This window comes from Taudactylus pleione, unplaced genomic scaffold, assembly GCF_031769625.1.
Source record: "Taudactylus pleione unplaced genomic scaffold, aTauple2 ptg000036l, whole genome shotgun sequence".
In the NCBI taxonomy this organism is placed as follows: domain Eukaryota; kingdom Metazoa; phylum Chordata; class Amphibia; order Anura; family Myobatrachidae; genus Taudactylus; species Taudactylus pleione.
Window position 1 is genome coordinate 1,401,637 of NW_028284438.1, and position 23,630 is coordinate 1,425,266.

The 23,630-nt window shown below is 38.5% G+C and overlaps 1 protein-coding gene across 3 annotated transcripts in view; it reads right to left on the reverse strand.

Annotated features, from left to right (window-relative positions):
• The window catches only part of LOC148538790 (N-heparan sulfate sulfotransferase 4-like), a 392,388-nt gene that overhangs the window by 194,878 nt on the left and 173,880 nt on the right, over positions 1 to 23,630 (reverse strand). For all 3 annotated transcript variants that reach the window (XM_088452212.1, XM_088452213.1, XM_088452215.1), the window contains exons 5-6: positions 17,324 to 17,509; positions 12,281 to 12,409 (exon numbers count right to left, since the gene is read on the reverse strand). In XM_088452212.1, coding sequence (XP_088308338.1) covers positions 12,281 to 12,409; positions 17,324 to 17,509 — 315 coding nt within the window. The remainder of the gene's footprint in view (positions 1 to 12,280; positions 12,410 to 17,323; positions 17,510 to 23,630) is intronic.

A 23,630-nucleotide genomic window follows, 5' to 3' on the forward strand; every position in this document is an offset into this window, starting at 1 on the left:
TTACTCTATTAATATCTGCTCATTATATAATGGTTATATTGTTACAATAAAGTTGCTTACTGAATGTGTTACTGTTTTACTAACTGTTTACTTTAAATAGTTCTACAATATACAGTGCAGATATTTACATATCTATCTAATATAAGAGTTACAGAGGTACAGTACATTTCCTTTAACACTATAATTTTGAAACTATTATGCCACTAGGTGTAGGATTGCAACATTGGCCTTTTATAGATGCAAGAAACACTTATTGAATTAGGGCCTAATTCAGAGATGTACGCAGTACCAATGTGTATGCAGTTGGGCAATGTTCTGATACTGCCCATGTGCAAAAAGTTCAGAGATCTACACAAAACCAAGCGTCCAATGATGTTTGGAATTGTGTATGGCATTTCTAGCACTTGAAAAGGGGTTTGCGATCTCTGTGAGTTTCAGGATAGATACTAGGAGGTGACCTTTAGTGATTGCTAAGAGGGTTCATTTAATGGGCTTGTTATGGGAGTGTCACAAGCGTGTCTGAGAACATTGCTGCATTCTCAATTGCAAATCCACAGCTTCAGGTGCCATGTTTAGTTGGATTTGAGGAAAGTAGCTAAAGTTAATGATAGGCTACCACAAATGATGATGGCGAGACTGATGTTGCATCGATGTTGGAGTGTGTACAATCTCTATCGTAAATGCACAGACCATGGAGCATGAAAGCGGGTGTCTCAGTGCTTGTACACTCCATCGCATAGTCAAGCACAAAGAGTAGTGGAGCTGGCTGGATATACATGTAGCACAAAGTCTATACAAATTGCTACAAAGTATATATTTGTAGACTCTCTCTTCATCCACAATGTTACATAATAAATTCAGTGCCGCTGTAGACCCACTGTCAGAGTGTTTTAAAGCACACAGGCCCACTTTAGCATCAACATCTGGCTCCTGCCATAGACTCCTCCCCTTAATATTCCTGACTCCTCCTACTTCTTAGTCTATGCTCGCCATAGCATTCAACTCTGAATCAGGCCCATAGGTTGTAAACTGCACACAGCCAGAAACATATGAGAACTATTAAATATTATGTATAAAGTGCTGCATAATATGTGTACTCTATGGGCCTGATTCAGAGCTATATGGTATTGCACAGGTACAGGGAAGTGGCTGTGCAATGCCATCTAATTTATATTCTAATGCAGTAGGAGGTATCTGATGTAAAAAGACGCCTACTGACAGTATTGCAGATCCATGTGCTGCATCCTAGGGTTACTCAGATTGCCCCTTTGCAGCTCCGAAGCCGAGGCCTGGAAGTCTGCATCTGAAGACCCAGACCCTGGCCTGGCCACTCACAGAAAATGAGGGCGACATTTTTTGTACCATGTTTATGAACTACTTATAATGAAGATACTGATTTTAATACACTGACCTCTATGAGCGCCTCCATATCGAAAACTATTTTCTTCAGTCATTCTTCCATAATATTTTCCAAAAGGTAAGAAACACCTTTCCTGATTTTACAAACCATCAGTAATCTGTATATAAAGTACTCAATACCTTCATTCATCTATCTATCTATCTATCTATCTATCTATCTATCTATCTATCTATCTATCTATCTACAGTATCTATCTGCACCACATCACTCATTTTGAACGTTATTATGATGAAGCACATACCATCACAATTGATCTCCTATATTTTTCTACTTATTATACCTTATTTACAAATAAGGGGTCTATTTACTAAGCAGTGTTAGGAGATAGAGTGAAAAGTGATAAGAAAGTGATAAGATGCCAGCCAATCAGCTCCCAACTGTTATCTCACAGGCTGTGGGGAGCTGATTGGCTGGCACCTTATCACTTTTTTTTATCACTTTTCACTCTGTCTCCTAACACTGCTTAGTAAATAGACCCCTAAATGTTATTATTTATTGCTATTATTTTTTTTTATTCTGTTGTTCCTCAAACTTTTGGATAGAATGATCATTTAAAACATAGTGTTCATTTCTCCTTGCCACGAGACATGTATTAAACAGCTCAAAAAATCATGCAGGCATCAGAATCACTTGTGGCAATGTAAGCTGCTTTGCACTGACCTGCTATTTACACTGCCACTCATGTCAACCACTAAAGCATAAATACACAGTGACCAAAATACCTACGTGGCTGTCAGAGACATTTGCTCCTGTCATTTTGTATTTGAGCTATTTCTACAGAAAAAAAAACTTTTCTGGAAGAACCCAGAACTAAAATGTAACCTTTTAACAGAATGTATCAACTTTTCTCCAGAATCCACCTAGATAGACTGTGCTAAGTCTACTGTAGTGCATTGAGAAAGAAGGAGACTTGTGAAACTCTTAGAGACAAAAAAGTTACTTCCAAAAGAAGGCAAGAATTCATCTGAGAGAGATGACCAGGCGTCCTGAGTGCAGAGGAGATAATCCTGGTCTGGTGTCCAGCTGAGTGCAGGTATCCAGAGGGTGTCCTGATTTGCAGGGGCTGTTCTGTTCTGCTGCCCAGTAAAATCCAAGACGCCAAAGGATATCTGATGTGTAAACTAAAATCAGCCCTCAGAGCATCTGACCATGCGGGCAGAATCCTGAAAGTCCAGGATTTGGAAGGCCACACAGTCAGATACAGTGGTCAGAGCAAGATGCATAATTTGCAGAAACACATGACTGTGTGAGTAACCTTACAAGCTATTTGTGTTACTACTCACTGGGTTAGAATACTGATGGCCTGTCTACCTTTGAGGTAGAGTCTGCATAGTCTGGCCATCTGACTGAAGAAGAGCATTTGCACAATTAGTAAACATAATGGGATTATTAACCTTTTTAAATAGAGAATTTTATATAAGTAAATAAAAATCATACTGTGTATATATATATATATAAAACAAATTACAATCTAACATTCATTTTACAGGAAATTAAACTCTTATTGTAATAAATGATGTGCTGTAACATTCATACTACAGATAATCATAACATTCATTGCTGTAATTATGCAGAGATTACCAAAGTACACACTTCAATAAGTAATGGCTCATGTTTATTAAATAAAGGGAAGTTATAAATGATTTGATCTCAAAGAATGAAGACTTTGAAACATTTTTTATAGTGTAAATAAATCTACAGTATAAGCATAAAAAGTCAAAAGCTGTTTTGCATTGTGTTGTCAAACAACTAATAGCAATAATTTCCTATAAATGTGCATACTATATCCTGGCCTGATTATTTTTGAAAAACAATGAAAATTCAGGAATATATCCTTTGATCTACATCAAAGTATTATTTTTCAGCTTAGAGGGGCGAGAAGGATATGATCAGTAAAAAAAAAGTAAATAGAAGTAAACCTCAAATCTACTAATGAAGGCCTGCAAAGAAAGGATCCATAGTTAGTTCCATCTTATATGTTATAATAACTATTCAAATAAATGACTTTCCTGTTTTAGACTCTTAAGGGCCTACTTTTAAGTAAGGGAGCCATTCATTAAACTAGTAGCACAGGAGATATCATCGATATCTCCTAGTTACAGTCCTGATGCATTAATTTTCACACTCCCCATACTTTAGTAGAAATTATGCCATTCATCATATTCCAAAAATGGTGTATTTTCTGAATTTGCTGCTGTTACTGTTTAAAAAACTGTTTTTATTAATAAAATAGAAAAATCACTTACAAGTGCTACTGGGGAACCGAATGGGATGTTGCAAGCTGCAGCAGAATGCAGCAGCTGGGATAACAAACATTTTTTTTAAATTTAAATAGTATTTAACACTTACCACTGCTGTTATGCATATTGCGCATGTGGCGTTTCAATTAATGAAAGTGCTGCATGCTTAGAACAGGCTAAGATAAGTATCTATCTTCCAAAAACCTGTCATCGCAAAAATCACAGCTTTTCAGAATAGGTACTTATGGAGTGAAGGAATGATGAATTCCTTCGATAGGTTTAGACCTCACATAGAGTTCTACAAAATTAATTATCTCCAAATATTTTTGAGTAATAATGAATAGACCCCTTAGATCTTATATGGATTCAATTCATACTTGCCGACAATCAGCTCCAGCCTTCCGGGAGGGAGCTGATTGTCGGCTAATAGTGGGGGGCGGGGCCGGCCATTGGGGGTGGAGCCGGGGGTGGGGCGGCCATTTTGGGTCACACTGGGGGCGGAGCCGCACGATCGCATCATCGTGACTCCGCCCCCTCTTCACAATGCTGTGATTTTCGGCATTGTGAAGCAGGGGATGGGGCCACGATTACGCGATTCTGCGCGAATCGCGTCACCGGGCCCCCCGCTGCGGGGATTTCAGTTTTTTTCAGGGGGGAGGTGGGGAGGGTGTGATACTTCCGGGAGGCTTGCCTGCCTTTCCGGGGGGTTGGGAGCGGCTCCCGAAAATCAGGAGGCTCCCGGCCAAATCGGGAGGGTAGGCAAGCCTGATTCAATTATAGCAGTCAGCCCCTTTATACCAATCCCTCTTTCTACTTTTCTTTATGTGTGAAAATAAACTAGATTGGAGATTGTGAGCTATAATACTGTAGTTTAATCAGGTGTGTTTATAACATAATTAGTGGTGGGATATAATGGATTTAGGATCCTAGAAGGTCTAGAGGAGTTGAAATGAAAATGAAATTGAATAGGCAACAGAGGTAGTCACAATCTCTGTAATTAGTAATTTATCCATATACTTTACTAGACAGAAGTAACCAAATATATTGATAAGCCTATATGTTTTCAGTTATAGTGTTTGAGAGGTGTTTCATTGTGTGGGAATTATGTATTATATATTTTTGACAGCACAAATATATATGCAAGACAAATCAACTTTTCATACTGGATTAATTTGAATATAATTTATGATGTGGAATTTATAGGTAGGAGGAGTAATTTCCAAAATGGTCATGTAGGCTTACAACTGTACATTACCCCAAACATCTAAAACGTTGTGAAAATATACTGTATGCCATTATGTACTTCTCTGAAAGCGCAAAGAAGCAACTCAGCATTTAATTTGGCTCATGATCTTTACTGTTTAATGATGATTGTTAATGAACTCCTAGCAAGGGACATGTTTTTGAGCCATACCACATACAGTAGATAGTCTTTTAAAATGTAATTTATTTATTTATTACACATATTCCACAGCGCTGTACAGAGAATATCTGGCCATTCACATCAGTCCCTGCCCCAATGGAGCTTACACTCTATATTCACCATCTCATGTACACGCGCACACATACACATTAGGGTTAATGTTTGAAGGTTGATCATGTGTATCCTTTTAGCCTTGGAGAGGTAGCACATGGCCAACACAGGGCACAGACTGCAGCTGCACTGCTTGTTTGTGGTCCTGCCCATTCCTCCCATCCTAAACCTCTGTGCAGCAAAAAGGTTGATGACTAGTGGTTGTGCCTGCTGGACATCGAGAGATTACTCAGCAGCTTTGTGCAGCTTTATTTGATCATGGACTCATTAGAGCTATGTGACATGCACTATCATAGTTCAAGAACACACTATTAAGACACGTTATTGATGTACTTTTTTGAGCAATTTCTCCCCTCTTCACACATTTATGTCATTCTGAACATTGTAATAAACAAGACCAGTGCTAGTAGCTAATGAACAGAAGTAGTATGGACAAACAGAAGAGCAACAGTGTCCAAACAACATAACTAAATCTAAATGACAGGGAAGCAAAATGTCATGATTATCTCAATAGGAAACTTTTGGTGGGGGATTCAAATAAGTGTGGTGTCATATGCAGGTTAGCAGATTATTATGATAGGAAAACTTCAAGCTATGTTTTGCTACAAGATAAACCACATTGCAACTTATTGAATTTCTCCCTTGGCTTAAGGGTGCCACGAAACCAAGGAACCACTGCTTTATACATAATAAGCCTATCATATATGATACAAGTTAAAAGGAGTTAGAAGCCAAATAAAACAGTTGATACAACATTGTAAATAGTTTCACTCATCTCCCAAACTTTCCATTCTAAGCAGTATCAAATATTTGTGCAAATTAATTCTTAAAGCAAACAAAACTTAAATACTTATCAGACAAAGCAAATAAATTTTTACTATATATTATTACTATTTTACTGATTTGGCTTGTTTTTAAACATTCAATGTGGAGGAACTCAATTAGCCGTGATTATGCGATAACTTAATGCACGTTAAGTTGTTGTACCCTTCACGGGTTAATTCCGCTTATAGCGTACGCGTTTTTCATACAATCCTATTGCAAAATACACGATACGGCATTCGCACAATAATTTTTTGTGACAGTACCTGCGATAATTATAAGTAAAAATGTAGAAATCTGCCGGTAGCCCCAAAAAAGTGTCCCTAATAAAATTATTTGGGGTAATTAAAATGGGTTTTAAAATGGTTGTTATATGTATGTTTCTAAAACAGTGAAATCATGATATAAAGCAAGTAATTTTTGGCCAAATACATGATCTTTTTAAATCGGGGGAGCATAAAATGCCTATAAGTGTATATTTGTGTCATTTAAGATTTAAAAAAAACCTTCCAAAATACGCCTCTCACACCCACCTGCAATCTTATAAACACCTGTGCCACTCATATATCACCCCCATATACCTTTCACACTTTAATTAATCCATTTTCCTGCACTGTGTACATTTTCACACCAAAAATGACATGTCACTATTGGCCAAATTAGGCTAATAATTTTTTTTGCCTAATTAGTCATAAGGCAAAGGAGGGCATCTCAGTGGTTCTGAACCAAGTCCCAACATTTTTAGCTAAAAATAAGTTTTTTTCACAACTTTTCACCATCTCAGGAGTTGTGAAAACTTTATGTGGCAAATGGTATGGAGAACTCACACCTTCAAAAAGTCACAGCTAATGGGATTGCGCAATAATTAGACATTCGCACAAAAAGCCATTTTTCGCAGAAAAGTTGCATATCGCGGCTAATTAAATCCCCCCATACAAAGTGACGTTTTAAGAAAATTAGTTAATTGAATGACCAGCATGTTCATTAATAACCAAATAACCCAAAAAATACAAATTATTATTTACATTTATGGCAAACCATGAACATTATTCTTGTCGATCTTGTGAAGAATCATATAAACCTTTGATTGCATAGTGTGAGTAATTATGCAAAGAGTAAGGAGAAGGGTCATGGCTGTCATATTACATCTGAAAACAGTTCTTGGTATCTCTAATGTAGTAGTGTACACATAAAGAAATGTTATGTAATGTGGTGTACTTGGATTAGTGTATAATACTTGATTTTTCTTTGGGTGATCAAGGATGGATTGGGTATGGGATTCTGGCAATCAGGATGCCGCTGGTCAGACTTCTGACAGTGGCATCCCAACATTCAGGATCCCGACACCCTTAGGTAAGTAAGGTAACACTAACCCCTAACCCTAACCCTAACCTTCCCCTCTCTGATGCCTAACCGTAACCCTCCCCCCCTAACTAACCTCCCTCCTTAGTGCCTAACCCTAACCTCCCCCTGCTCGGTGGGTAAAGCTAACCCTCACCCTAACCCCCGATACTTTGGGATGCTGGCGGTTGGGATTCTGGTGCCGGGAACCTGACACTGTCAGGATTCTGGTGCCGGTATTTTGACCATCGGCATCCCATACACCGGGATGCTGATTACATCCTGTTAAGAATATTGTACCAATTATCAGTGTCCCCTATGACCTAAAAAGTGCTGAAAGCATTTAAGATTAGTAATGATCTTATGGTGACTGTGACTGTAGTGGTTGGAGGCTCAACAGCTCTGCAAAAGGGCTGCCCATAGTACAAGTTGAGAGCAACACTTGGGCATGCGCAGCAGAAGAGAATAGGAATTCTATAGTCTACAGGGTGAGATGAATAACAAATGAGGAGAGAAGAGTTGCAGAGACTTAGGGCCTTATTTATGAATTAATTTATCACTCAAAATGAGTGATAAATATCACTGTGTATGATAAATGGTGCTCCGGCCAATCAGCTCCCAACTGTCAACTGTTAGAAAAATGACAGGAGCTGATTGGCTCTAGCACCATTTATCACAAACAATGATATTTATCACTCATTTTGAGTGATAAACTCATTGATAAATAAGGCCCTTAGTGAGCAAGATCATAAAAACAGAAAAAGGTGATAGAGAAAGGGGTGAGGAGTAAATCAAGGTACAAGCAGAGACAAGTGTAAGTTGAAGGCAGTAATTAAAATCATGAGTGAGAGAATTCAGAGTAAGAAGATATGCAATAAAGAGAGGGCATCTGATCTGTGATGTGAGAAGGAATAGAAAGGAAATGTGGTAGATTCCAAAGTACATAGAACTCTAAAAGGAGAAGACTGCAATTTTATAAACACCAAAACTAAATAAATGTGTCACACATCAGGGTTCAAGCCCTTGTTACCTGGTTTGATGACATCAGATCACAGCCATCCGTGCCCCTTCTTGCCACAGATGGCATTTTCAAGAAATATGCTTGCCAACTAGCCAACAAATGTGTGGTTGGTGTTCTCTCCTGCGCTTGTGAAGCATGAGCACCACCAACTTGAATGCAATAACCTGACTGTACTGACCAATCAGATTCCAGCAACATGGGTCATCTGCTCCGCTCAGCCTACCAGTGCTCGTAGGACCCTATTTAAACCTAAACTTGCACTGTGAACAATGCTAGAACAATTTCTGATGTCTTTCCTCCATAACAGATGGGGGATGCAGCGAGACGTCATGGTTGCATGGAATGTGGCTGTGTCAGCTAAAGCCCAGCTGGCTGGCAACCGTACCAAGAATGTGGTTAAGAAAATATTTTTTTAGCAATTAATTTATTTTCCACAATAGTAGTACTGGATGCATTTGTTAATGCAAGTTAAAATAATTGTAGTATTTTTAGTTATAATCTAATTATAAGCGCTTGTCCAAGGACTTATGGTATACGGTAGGCAAAATCAAACTTCTCTAAAAAGTTTTTTTTCATTATTGTATTGTATTTTCATAGCAGAACATTTTTCATTAAGAGTATTCTGAATGAAGTAAGTAATATACTAATCTGGTAAAATACCAAGGAAGGTACATAAATGTGTCACTTATTTGTATTGTAAGAGCTTTCACTTGTATTGCTGCTTGTGATTGTAAGTCCAGGCACATGTCATCAGACACTGTTCCAGCTGAATTATGGTAGGCTATATGGAATGCTATTCCATCTCATGCATGATTGTAATAATATATATTTTGCTCTTTGTCTATTTTCAGTCTAATTTCAAACACCCAGAACCACCGTGGGACATTTAGAGGTCTGTTAAAATATGATCTGTCAACATTTTAAATAAAATAAATATTTTTTATTCCACAGCTATGGATGCTTATAATTAAAGGGAACTGTACTGCACCAATATGTTGATATGCTTAGGTAATTAAAATTAAATCATGTATGAACATTTTAATTATGACTATTATAATAATAATGCACTCAACATTTTATAGAGCAAACCTAAAATTATCTTTATATAAAATATCATAAAGCATTGGCAGAAACATTTGCAAAAATATGTGTTAAAGTTAAATATTAAAGGCAGACTCAACTTCCTGTCTGTAATACTAATTATACAGTATATACTATATTGAGCCAAAGATGGCTAACAGAGAAACATACTGTAGTTTACATGCAGCTAACACAGAAAAATACATGCTATATACAGAATTTTTTTCCAAGCTTTACTTAAAACATTCACATAGAAATATCTGTAAAAACTACCAGTTAATAGATCCAGCCTTGTTAAAGATCACAGTAGTTGTAACGCACAGAGGAGTTGTGACCTACTTTAGATCATCCATTGGCCTTTAATCTACCCTGGTTGTCTGTATTTTTCCATACTGCAAGGGATATTGATTCAAGACACTGTTTATATTATTCACTTGTATGAAGCCATTTTTGGCTTATTTAGGATTCTTTGTGTAGTCATTTATATATTGAAATCTTATGTTTGTAATTAAATGTACATATGTAAGAGGGTGATCTGTGCTATACTGCATCTGTTTACTTCTTGGTGCCTTACACTGGCATACCAAATGAAGCGGTTACAACTTTCTACAGATGACGATGTTAACGGCCCTATTAATACAGTATGTCTGTTTTCTATAGGAGCATTTACAAGAGTGGCTGTAGTATCCCTCTTCTCCCAGTGATGGAGGTTTACTATCCTTTCAATTGCTGACACATGGTGAATTAGTTTCATTAAATATTACACCATATTTTCAAATTAAATTTTTATGTGGTTGGAATTCAAGTTGAATATACAGAACAAAAAAATATGCAGAACCAACAGAAGTAAATTTGTCTGAACAAATCTTGAACTAACTATAGTGAACATTACTTGCATTTAAGTTTTTGGACTCAATTTCACATAATTGGTCAATGTTAGGGAGAAGCGATTAGGTGTGGTTACCTGTTTTTTTTCTCTTTGCACTCTGACACATGTTTACACTGTAGGGTTCATCTTTGTGCACTTAATCAATAAACATATGATTAAATTAAAGATAAAAATAAAAAGGATACACCCTATACATGCAGGTGAATGATGGATTCCAGCACCTGAATTGATTAATTAATTAATGATATTAGGATGTATCTCCAAAATGCGTTGGTGTGGAATAGGGAGCCATCTTTCCTGTTATCAGCTATGCTTTTGGAGATGATCATCTTCTTTTGAATCCGGCATTTTAGGAGGGATATATGACTGAAATGTTCCATTTCAATACGGCCCTTCTATGAGTGTGGGCTCACACAAAAGGATGTCTTTACCATTTTTATGACAAATGTTAATGTATTATTATTGTGTTTTTTATTGTATTTCTAATAAAACCAACAGTGGTAAATCATCAGTGCTTTTTCTATTTTCGTCATGATTAAGCCACTGATTCAACTGATTTATGATATATGAACATGGGGGAATATATATGAAAATGTATATAGAAACTTTCAGATACCTACATACTACTGTGTTTATGTAAGTGTACTGGGATCTCTTCTCTCATTATACTTATCCCTATAAAACAAATTTGCACCATTATATTTTATCTATTTTTATTACATATCGCTGGTAGTATATACTATGCCTCAATGTTTAGTGTAAGCAAATTGATTAATGAAGATGCTCACATAAAATATTTACCTACATGTTTAAGGTGTATCCCTTTTCTTATTTACATGCCAGCCTTTGGATTTAATCCTGTTCTCATTGATTTAGATTTAATTTTATATAATTAATTCTGTTTTGGGTATTTTTTTTCTCTTTTCCTTTTTTCCAATAAATCCACTTTTTGGACTTCAGAACCTCATCATGTCCATTTTATGCCAGTGCTCAGGTTCTACCTACAGTATTTGTATTTGTATGATTCTTTTGAGAAGAAGGGCTTCACTAGCTTGTACTACAGCTGTGGTATTCAGAGAGCGCAGGTTATACATACTTTGTTAGTTATACCTTTCTGCACTATTTGGGGTTATTTACCAGTTAATAGTGTTAATTGAATTATCACATATTTAGAGTTTTTTTAGTTCATTAGGTCATTAACACACACACCTTAAATTAAATAACATAACTCCCAGCATAAGGATAGATAGATAGATAGATAGATAGATAGATACTGTAGATAGATAGATAGATAGATAGATAGATAGATAGATAGATAGATACTGAAGATAAATAGATAGATAGATAGATAGATAGATAGATAGATAGATAGATAGATAGATACTGAAGATAAATAGATAGATAGATACTGAAGATAGATAGATAGATAGATACTGAAGATAGATAGATAGATAGATAGATAGATAGATACTGAAGATAGATAGATACTGAAGATAGATAGATAGATAGATAGATAGATAGATAGATAGATAGATAGATAGATACTGAAGATAGATAGATTGATACTGGAGATAGATAGATGGATAGATAGATAGATGTACAATTCCTTTGATTAAGTGCAATATAGGAATATAATCCCTAAAGTTATTGTTTCCTTTGCCACACATTGGGGATTTTTTTTCTGTTGGCAATAATGTTGTTAACCTGATAAAATTTGGTATTTAAGAAAATTAATTTAGACCAGGATAATTCAGTTCAGTAAATATGGAAACAGACATATGATTTCAGGATGACAAGGATCAGTTTGAAGTCTATAGAGAATGTCCTAAAGACAACATTATGAGTGACACTGAAGTACAGCCTTATTGTTTAGTTTATTATTTTAACAATCTATTAAGACATTGTTCAAATGAACTGTAATGAAAGCACTTACAGGATTTAGTAGCACTGTTAAGAAGAGCTCTCCTCCTCTAATACTTTTGTCCAGTTCACTTGGACCACCAGGATACTCCTTATAGAACATTGTATGCGTGAACAAACCACAAGTTTGTCGAGGCAAAACCTATTTAACAAATACAGACATCAGACACACAATACAGATAGACTCCCCGGAAGCGATAATTTAATATGTGAATTAGCATTTATCTTTGGAACATTTTAGCTGGATTAGTATGCAAGTAATAAGAGGGCACCATTAAAACATAACTTTTATTCTATATATGTCATCTTCCACCAAAAAAAGTACTGCATATTTTCCATATAACACATTGGCCTACGTCTATAAATATTTAGATCTAATGCAAAGTGTCAGAGTATTTTATTTGAAACTATTGTCAGCAAAGAAACAGCTTACCATCCAAAAATCCTACTTCATTTCTTTACATCTCTTCATGCTGGATCTAATTTCAACTTTGTATGTAATTAAATAAATACAATATGACAATAGGAATTTTGCGCCCTAAAAGCCTGGTTCTGAGTTGCGTCCAGCTCTGTATGTGGCCACATTCAGAATGCAGATACTTTGCTAACGGAATGCTAATGTGACTACACACATAACTTCATGCTTATGCATCGCGTTACCCCAGTGTTTTCCATTTGCTAATGCAGCCATCATCACTAGTATTGGCACTTACATCTACACTATGCTGGGTGCACATGATCTATCTGAAATAGGGTGCCCTGGGCATATGCACAACACAGAATAGGATGCAGCTCTTGCTACATTCCTCTTACAAGACTCCCATGAGATGGTTCTCTACCGTGTGTGCTACACCCAGCTGACACCCATTTCATCTATGGAGAGAAACAGGTATGATGCACAAATTTGCTATAGCACATACGCAGTTTGCTAAAATTTGATAAATGCGGCTGCGTAAGGAGCTGTTTGCAACTCAGAATTAGGTCCTATATATTCTAATATTTGCAGTGATTATGGGCAAATGGTCTATAAGAGGTAATTGGTCACATTGATGATAACATAAACCTTAACACAGAAGTGCCATAGAAATTGGTAACCAAAAACATTAATTTACTACAGTATATAAATATTATAATGAAAATAATGTGCAGTTTGGGGTATAATTTAATGTAATGTAAAATTTTAACACATTATCTGGTTCCCATGGTGATGTATTAAATTAACAAACTATAAAAATGTTTATATTGAAGTCTACTGCTGCCATAACTCAAATGTATGTGAGAAATCCAAATGTCTTCTTAATGTTTTACATTAGAGAACATTTTGCAGATGGCAACATTAAAAAAATATATAATGTTACTTTTACTGCCTTGTAATGGCTATACCCACTGCGGTTCTCAATTGTAACAGCAAACGGACACAATTTTGTGCATCAAAACACAAGTACAAATTAGATCATCACTAGCACTGTAGATGCTCAAAACTTATTTTCCTTTTTACAGCTCTTATAATTATAACAATTGTTTGACTTATAACACATGTTTTAGAACATGAGTAAATTAGAAATATGTTACTGCCGTTTCATATTTGAAGTTAGGTGATATTAATGGACTCAACCATTATATTTATTTGCCATTTACAGATATGCCCTACCTCGTCTATCCTCCGTGTGTTATGAGTTGGGTTACACATGGCACATGAGAGTTGTCAGTTCCCACGCGACTCGACTAGCGCGGGGCATTTTGCTTTGCCATAAATGCGTCTTATTCGCAATGCGATGTGAATAAAACGCACATGCAGATATGTAGCATGTGTTTGTTCTGTGTGCGGCCGAGGGCCTAAATCAGCAAGGCCAGCAATTGCAAAGCTGCACGCAGGCTATAGATACAGTATATGATGTATGCACGCAGGCAGCTTTGCAATTGCGATCCTTGCAATTATGGTAATGCAGTAGGAGGCATCACGCCTCCTTCTGCATTACGTATCCGAGCTGAGTTATCCAGCGTAGCATCGGATACTCTGCGGACCATCTACCGGCTGCGTGACCGAAGGGGTCCTGCAGCCGGCCGCCGTAGTTTATAGTAACAGGCCAGGAAATCTCCGCCAGCTGAAGGAGATCCTGGCCTCTTCCCTCCCACCCAACGGCGGCAACACGCCTCTATTTTGGGAAACAGAGGGCATCGCCACCCCCTCCCCACCCCAAAATGGCAGCAGACTGTCAATCACTGACAGTCTGCTGCCAGTCTCCGTGCGGCCTCGCAGACTCGTTCTGCACATGTGCAGAATGGGTCTGGCGTCTGCGCATATTCCCGAACATCAGGAATCTGCTTTCAGCAGTGCACTAGCGTGCACTGTTAGGCCCTGAGTCACGGAACACGGTGTGGAAAACAGCCGCTGATACTGTATCTTAGCATGTTGTATACAGATACTGCTGCAGTCGCACAACAAAACATACATATGCCACATATAATTGTAATCAGCAAAGTATGCCTGTGCGTCTTATTTACATCGCAATGCGAAAAAGACGTATTTGCGGTGAAAAAGATGCACAAATAGACACTCGTCATGAATAAACTCACAAGGGACTAGGCGCGACTATAAGGGCTGTTTAACGCAACTGAAGCAACAACGACAGAGTACTCATTTGTATAGTATAGCCAGATTTATAGCAAGGTCCAGATTGCATTATTTAATTTGCTCATCATTTCTGAATACAAATATTACAGTCAAATTGGAAGACTAATTATTTAACTCTAACATCTAACCTCTAAATTTCAATTTGAAAAAGACAATCAGATTTGCTTGCTGAAAATAGACCCTGATATTAAGTCAGACACAATTTAACAATTGTTTATCTTCTTGTCATGCGTTTAAGTAGCACTGTGCATGCATCTAGACTCCATGCACACAAAGTAGCAATTGACAAGCATGGGAGATGCACAATATCAGAAATGTATTGGAAATGTGCTATGTCTTCCTGGGAGGTGATTATTCAGATGCACAAAGATAACCCATCTTATGGGATGCCAGTGACGTGCGGTGAGGTCAATGACTGGGGAGGCACACATGTATACAAACAGTGTCACAGTTGGAGCTAGTGAGTTACCTCAGGTGATGAACTGGAATCACTGGAGGCCGGCTGGACTGCAACCATGGGTAACATGAATAGCTCTTTTAATATAAGAAGTGGTTAGCAGTGAGAACTGCCTTTGGTGATGAGTGACTGGAACTGGAAACTTGAAACGTTGGAGTGAGACCAGAAGGAACTTGGAGGGACCGGACTGGGACCGGCAGGTAGGCTACTTGTTGTGGCTTGGGAAGCCGTGGGTAGACGTCGGTAGCTGGGTGGCTACGTGGAGCGGCTGGATAGCCGTGGGTAGACGCTGGTAGCTGGTTAGCTACGTGGAGCGGCTGGATAGCCGTGGGTAGATGCTGGTAGCTGGGTGGCTACGTGGAGCAGCCAGAAAGCCGTGGGTGGACGCTGGTAGCTGGGTGGCTACGTGGAGCGACCTGATAGCCATGGGTAGACGCTGGTAGCTGGGTGGCTACATGGAGCAGCTGGATAGCTGTGGGTAGACGCTGGTAGCTGGGTGGCTATGTGGAGTGGCTGGATAGCCGTGGGTGGACGCTGGTAGCTAGATGGATACGTGGAGCGGCTGGATAGCTGTGGGTGGATGCTGGCAGCTGGGTGGCTACGTGGAGTGGCCGGATAGCTGTGGGTAGATGCTGGTAGCTGGGTGGCTATGTGGAGCGGCTGGATAGCCGTGGGTGGACACTGGTAGCTAGATGGCTACGTGGAGCGGTTGGATAGCCGTAGGAGAAGCTGGTAGCGTGGAAGCTACTTGGAGCAGCTTGGGAGCCGTAGGTGAGAGATGGTAGTGTGGAAGCTACTTGGTGCGGCCTGGGAGCCGTGTGGAGAAGCTGGTAGCATAGAAGCTACTTGGAGCGGCCTGGGAGCCGTAGGTGAGAGGCTGGTAGCGTGGATAGCTGAACACAGCAGGCTTACAGATAGCACTGGTCTAGGAACCAGCAGGAGCCTGGGACACATTGGTACTCAGAGGTACAGCTATAGCACAAATTGTACACCACGGGACGTAACGAGATGTTCAAGCACTGAGTGCTATTAGAGGAGGATCTATATACCTACAGTCTGGCAGTGATTGGTGGACACAGACAGGTGGTCTGGCAGTAGCATTCTGAGTGGAGCAAGGCACAACATGCAGAGGTAGTAATCATCTCTGCAGCCCTTGAGAATCAGGACCACACCTGTGATTTCAATTAAGACTAGCAATGCTCACAGACAGAGCCCAGGTGATTAATCAGTGTGGGAAGGAGAGCAGTCTGCACACAAAGAGATGTCACAGCCAGCATGATTCAGCCAGAGCAGATGTCCCAGGAGAATTACAAACACAGATCCAGCTGGCAGAGGTAAGTCACGAAAAGTAAAAACTAGTCAGGATTGTGACACACAGTCTTTATATCAAAACTCTGGAGCATGACAGGAAGTATGATAGAGGAGGGAGTATGACAGGGGAGGCTTTGCCTCTGCTTCCTACCCTGACCGCACGTCCCTGGGACATGCTAAGAGAGTGTGACAACATGTTGCTGTAGTGATTGCAAACTCTCATGCACACTCTGTCCATCAGAGTATGGCCTCCAATGTGACTATCTGCTCTGAGCATGGGGCTGGTGGAAGGTTAGCAACTGATGGTTGTGTCTAAAGATGCTGAAAGTGGAAATCTCAATCTTTGTACATTTAGATGCACGGCTGTACATGAGGGAAGGGCTTGTAGCGGCATTTGTATAAAGTCACAGATGTATGACCGGCAAAAGACCCAGACATGGACGCTGCTGTGTGCGACTCAGAATCAGTACCAAAATGAGTTGCATTCAATTTAATTATTCTATATACAAGTCAGTTGTGATCAAATCATAGTATGTGTGAGAACTGTTAGAGTAGATAATACAAATATTTCATACTGTATGTACAAAGTGAAAAATATTATGTTGCAAAATATAAGCAAAAATATAAGCAAAAATGTCATAAAATATATTTACCATTATGCCATTGTGTATAAAACCCCGTCTGTACCGTGCTGGTTTCAGGTGAGGATATTCTTCTGTGCTTGTAACTCTAATGCTCCATACCCTCTTCCAGGCCTCATATAGCTGTACATGTACGGGATAGACACCTGAGTGATGTGGAGCCACAGCATAACCCATGTATGTTGGAATGCCATGTTCCTAAATGTAATACATTTTTATTGGTTAGATGACGTTCAATTCCATCACATTTCATGTTTTAACAAATGTACAGGTTTCTCAGTAGGCAAAACATTTCGAGTTTTATATAAAGGCATGATTGTATGTATATATGTTACCTGATGTGGACAAATGAAAGACTACATTCAATTTAATCAATGGGATGCACAGTTCAGTGGTCATAATAAAGCAGATCAAAATTGCAGGTTTACTGATGTCCTTTGAAGCATATACATGTACTTTTTACACAGAAAATATCTACAATCTATCTATCTACCTCTACTTATCTATTTCTATATATTTATATATATATAGTGGTAAAATAGATATCTAGAAGTGGCAGCAGGGTGTAACTATAGTGATTGCTTGGAGGCGTAAGGGCCACATCCCATGCAACTAGCTCTCTAGGGTATCAGTGTGGAACACTGCCGGGTCTCCGTTCTCATCCACCACAGTAGAGTTGCCACACTGGTTTACTATATATCACTCATCTGCTCTCAGTCACTAAAAAGCTGGGACCTCATGACAGCACAGCATGCACCCAGCCTATCAGTGACTCAGAGCCTCCACATCACATGGTCTATTATTTAATACATGGCTCCTTCACTTCCACTGTCTTCTGAATGCCAGCTTGTGGCTGGTGACAGTTTTGTCACTAGCTCATCAGTTTCCTTAGCTGCTCCTCAAACAAAATGACCTAGATACAGGAGTCAAAAACACATGTATCAGAACGTAAATAGAGATCTTCCAGTATAAGTAGTTCTATGTCAGCAGTTGTGGCCAGAGGTGGTGTTCTTCATTTTCACAATACAGCTATCTTAATGAGTATCTGTCTGCATTTGCATAATCACATTAAGAAGAGTAAATATGTTGATGTGTCTGCCTTTACTTCAAAATCCAGGGCAGATCTGGTGGCTGCAAAACATAAAGAAAAGATGGGTGAGGAAACCTGTTGGTCTTATCAAATATGATTGTTCATAATGTATATGTTTTTCACCACCTATTTGGAGACTCATCCTTTTGAATATCTCATTGTGCTTGGGTATACATGGGATTTTTTGCACTTCCAAGGGTCCTATGTGGTGCTCCTATGTTGAGGAATTCCATTAGAAGCAGTTGGGTGTCACAGTTTTAGACTTTAGTTGTAAAGATTGGAAGAAGCATCTTCCAATATAATCCTCCCTTATCATTTCTTCATGACAGAGGGACAGGGCTGTTGTTATGCATTCAATGACTCTGTTTGTCGTAATGAACCAGGTGTTATTTACAGCATTTGCGCCTCCAATGTGGGGGTCCACATCCCGCAAAAGGTTTCACCCATCTGAGCGACACCACGAAAGCTGCTCGCCCAGCTGAAGGAGGATGGATATATCTATATAATGCTGTTTCTCCTATGTGCCTCTGGCCATTACTTAAATGGCTTTTTATGTACACAGGTAGAGCAGTGACATATTTCCTGCAACTGGGATTTCTTGAAGGCTTTTGTTTCCCTATTTGTGGACTTGTCTTATCCCATTGGGTGGTCTTTTAACAACGCTGTTCCTTTTGAAATGTGTTGATTTACTTATTAATCATTTGATGAGGCCCTGGATTTAATTTTTCTTTTTTTACCCCAATGCTCTTTTTGCTAAGCTAGATATTGTATCTGCCTTCTGACTTTTATCCCTACACCCATACTTGTTCTATTTGATGGGTTTTAGATTATGCAGAGAATATTTCAATTGAAAAATGCTTGTAAATGAGTTGTTCTATATCCTGTGCCTTCTTTGAATGCTTTAGCACTGTTTTACATTACTGATATGGGGGTAGTCAGAGTAGATCACTATCTTCATGATTTCCTCTCTATACAGATGTGTCATGATTTACTATTTCTGCAGTTGCACCAAACTGCCCCTCTCAGCATGCTAGGTCCTGTGCAGCTGTGCTTGTGCCGAGTGTCTTTTTCACCCAAAAAAGTGTCTTACTAAGACGCCCCATGAGACTGCACTGATTCATTTTATATGCAACACTTGTGTATCTGTGAGCAATTGAGTCTGAATCTGTATACAAACACTTTTTTTCCATGTCATGTACTGTTGTGCTTTGTATACATATTCTGTCGCAGATACATACACAAATGTTGCATATCAACTGAATTCAGTTTTGTGGTGCATCATAGTCTCATTGCATTGTGACTAAGATGCATTTTCGAGTGAAAAATATGGTTTCCCGCAAAGTCTAATGAGACCTGGTGGCTCTCTCATGCCAGGCATGTCTTGCCGCATGGTGGCGTATTGAGGCTAGGTGTATAAGGACACATCTGTAGGGCTGGCAGACTCCTCGCACTGGGCAAAATAGCTTTTTTCAAACCAGGCCCTTTTTCGGAGCTTGATTTTCCGATATCTCACAACAAGATGGAGGGACCAGTTACATACCTCTCTTTCTTGTGTATCGTAATTAATACCGTGGCTGGCTGCTGTTGTTTACCTTAATAAAAGATAAAAAAGTTACTTTTTGCAATCTGGGTTAGCCTTGCAGCTGGAATGGGGGAACTATAAAAGGCACACTCAATGCTAGGCATGTTTAAATTTGCCTGCAAGGTCATTTCTATAGTTTTTTCATAAAAATTGTAGAGGTCATCACCTGGTTTGATCCTGTCTGTAGAGATAAAAATAGACATGCACATGTGATGCATGTTTCTTTCTGGTTTCAACCATGTGCTTAAATTGCCATGGCCAATGTAGATTTTCAGCTTTTAACAGATGCTACTGGTTCTTCTGATTTTAGAGCTTACCTCAGTGGGTCCTGTTGTGCAACTTTTTAGCCAGAGGAATGGATTAGAGAGGGTTTAACTAGAAATTTGCTCCTACTTGAACTTTTTCTGATTGTTGTAGACTTTGAGCTCTGGGGAAGTGCTTAATTGATTCTAGCATAGTTATTTGGTGCAATAACCTTGTTGTTTAAGCCATTAATCATCAAAGTGCTTCCTCCTTGCCTGCTGTTCGTTTGATTGCTAGGCTAGTCTTGCATTTTTGGGTTTGGAATACCAATTTCCATGTTAAGCATGTCCCTGTGGTAGTGAACTCTATTGCGTGTGCTCTTTCTAGGTTTAAGTGTTTTACATTTAGTGAGTTGCTCTTCATGCAGTGCCAGTAGGTGATGTAAGTGCTTCTTATATTTGGCAGGTAATCTGGCTGGATTGGAGGAATTAGACAGTCTGAGTCTGTGTGGCCTAAATGGGAGCAGTATTGGTGAATAAAAGCAAGCATCACCTGATGCTCTCTTTTATCATGTCTTGCTTTAGTTCTGGTCAAGCGTTCCCTGTTATTAAAATATGGTTGGCTGGCATAGCGTACGTCTCTAAATTTGGTTATTATTCTGTGGTAGAGAGAGATTCGAAGAGGCAGTCAGGTTTTTTTAAGTTCTGAAGGTTTTGATTATATATCTTGGAGGGAATCACTTGGACCAATGCACATCTTTACATCCCACTGGTTCATTATACATGGTTTTGGCCTGTTGCAGTTTGCATGGTTGGCCATCAAACCACACTACAAGTGTTGAGCATTAAAGCAAGGTGTGGCCATGGATGAAGCTCAGCAGAAGGTCAACTCTGCATTTGGGACATTTGGGACATTTTTTCTCTTTGAAATGTGGTGTGGTGATTGAGCATCCCTAAACATAATCAAATGTTGCCCAATCTCATTCAGCTGCATGGTGTTCATTTGACAGCTAAAGGTACATTTTTTATTGAGATTTCGCTTAGAGGTGTTTTGAAGTTGGTTTATACTTAGTTTTGGTGTATTGTGGTATTGCTATGATATTTAGTTACCTTGCTGTGGCAGTAGATTAGCTGCATGTTTTTTAATTGTTCTTTAGTTATTAGTTGTGCGCTCTAATTATGTGTTGTGTTGGCCAAACAAATGTCCATACCAGGAATTAACACAAGCCCATTAAGTTGTGTTATTTGATTTGAACACCAATGTTTGAATTCTATTTGAGTTTTTTGCTGCATTGTTTTTGACATCCATTCTTGGTCCATCACCATACTAAATTTAACTTTATTAATTTAATCAAACTTCAATTCTAACTCAATTTGTCAAATAAATTGGACTTTAATTGGAAATGCCAACTCCTGTGTAAATGTCTTTATTTATTTAGATAAGCTTTATTTATTTAGATAACTTATAGATGTTAATTAATTAAACTCCTAGGTGTGTCAGAGCCTAGGCCCCTTTAAGCCATGTCATGGTTGAAGCTTTAAGTTATAATATTAACTGTTGATTGATGTAGATGTTATCCATTTACTGTAGGTGTGCATTTACTGTAGGTGTGTTTTATATATATTTGCAACTGTCAGCTCCCCCTCTTTTCTTTCTGCCTCCCTTTGTTTTGTTTAGAAATGAGAAGTTTCATTTTGCAGAAATCCAAAATCATCTGAACATGGAATTTCTGAGTAAACCCAAGCCCCGACTTGGGTCTTCCCATCAAGTTTATTTCTCAAAATTAAGCAAAACTTGATTTTCTAGAAATCTAAGATCTTGCTTGTTTTGGATTGCATACAGTATAAAAGTACCTCCCTCATGATCAGGTGCCATTTCATTCAGGAGAGTGAATATAGATGGTGCGGGCTATAGTTGTGCTTCAACACAGACTATGGCACTAGCGTTCCTTTTTATAAAAAGCTGTTTCCTTAGTTCACAGATCAAGTCTGCTGATAATTAGGATATATGATAAAGTGCGATACTGGCGGACAGGTTATGTTATGATTACCAGTGCAGGATAAGTTTTGTGATAGGCAACAGCACAAAGTGCAAAAAACAATCAAATTAAAATACATTAAAAATACATAAAATATGTAAAAAAAATGCACATAAAAGTACATATAAAAAACACAGGAAAAGCAAAATGGCTTGAGACAGTAATCACTGTTTATAGCTCTTTTATAAGTATAGTTCCATGCTGTATTAGGACCACGTAAGATAAAACTTTTCCTAACTTGTTTTTTGCACTTTGTGCTGTTGCCCACCACAAAACTTACCCTGCACTGGTAATCATAACATAACCTGTCCACCAGTATAGCACTTTCTCATGTATCCTATAGTTGTGCTTCAATAGATGCCATTAACAGGGGTGTATCTAGTGGTCTGAACACCCCTGGCAAACTAAGGGACTGGTGCCCCCCTCCAATGACTGCTTCTACTGGTAAAAAAAATAACACACACAATGGGGGTAGTTTAATTCACACACCTGTAGAAATAGGGAGGATATTTTTTATATTTCTCTTTGTAAAAATGTTATTGAACTTGCTCTATTGCAAACCACTATTTATTAATTAATGTATGCAAAAAAACAAGGGAAAAGCTTTAAAACCTTGCATCCAAAACAAACAAAATGCATTATGGGTAAAATAATTTACATATATTCAAATTGGGATGTTTATACTGCATTTTGCTTTGTTTAAGGTGCCCACACACATAGCGATCTGCACATGATCCCATGATGTGTGCGTTTTCCCCTGAACTCTCCTCAGCAGTCTTACTCACAATTTGGAGTAAAAAATGTCCAATCTGACTTAAGATCTATCGTGCATCCAGTGCATTGTGTCCCAGATTGGCAAATCTGCCCTACAGCATGGCAGATCAAAAGATGCGATATATGATAAGCAGGGATGCGCATTGGCGTCGTAAGTGAACACCCACGATTTGGCCATATTTTACATGATTTGTCATCACGATTCGTTGAAATCGGCCAAAATATCACTATGTGTGTGGGCAGCTTTACACTTCACCATATAATTCCATGGGATGACAAGGCACATGAGTCATATCCAATCTCCCAAATAAGAACAAAGACAGTGCATACAGATCATATCCTATTCCCAAAATGGGAGCATCCACAACCTATAAAGATCATGGCCAATTCCCCAAACTGAGAAAAAAATAAATTTACTACACTTACAGTGGGGGTAGTTTAATTTACACGCCTATAGAAATAGGGAGAAAATATATATATATATATATATAATTATATAGATCCAAGTTTCAGATCACACACACTTTCTGGGTGCAAGGTAATCATAAGTCCAGCAACAGAACCAAAAGCATACCCACCAGGATAAACTAAA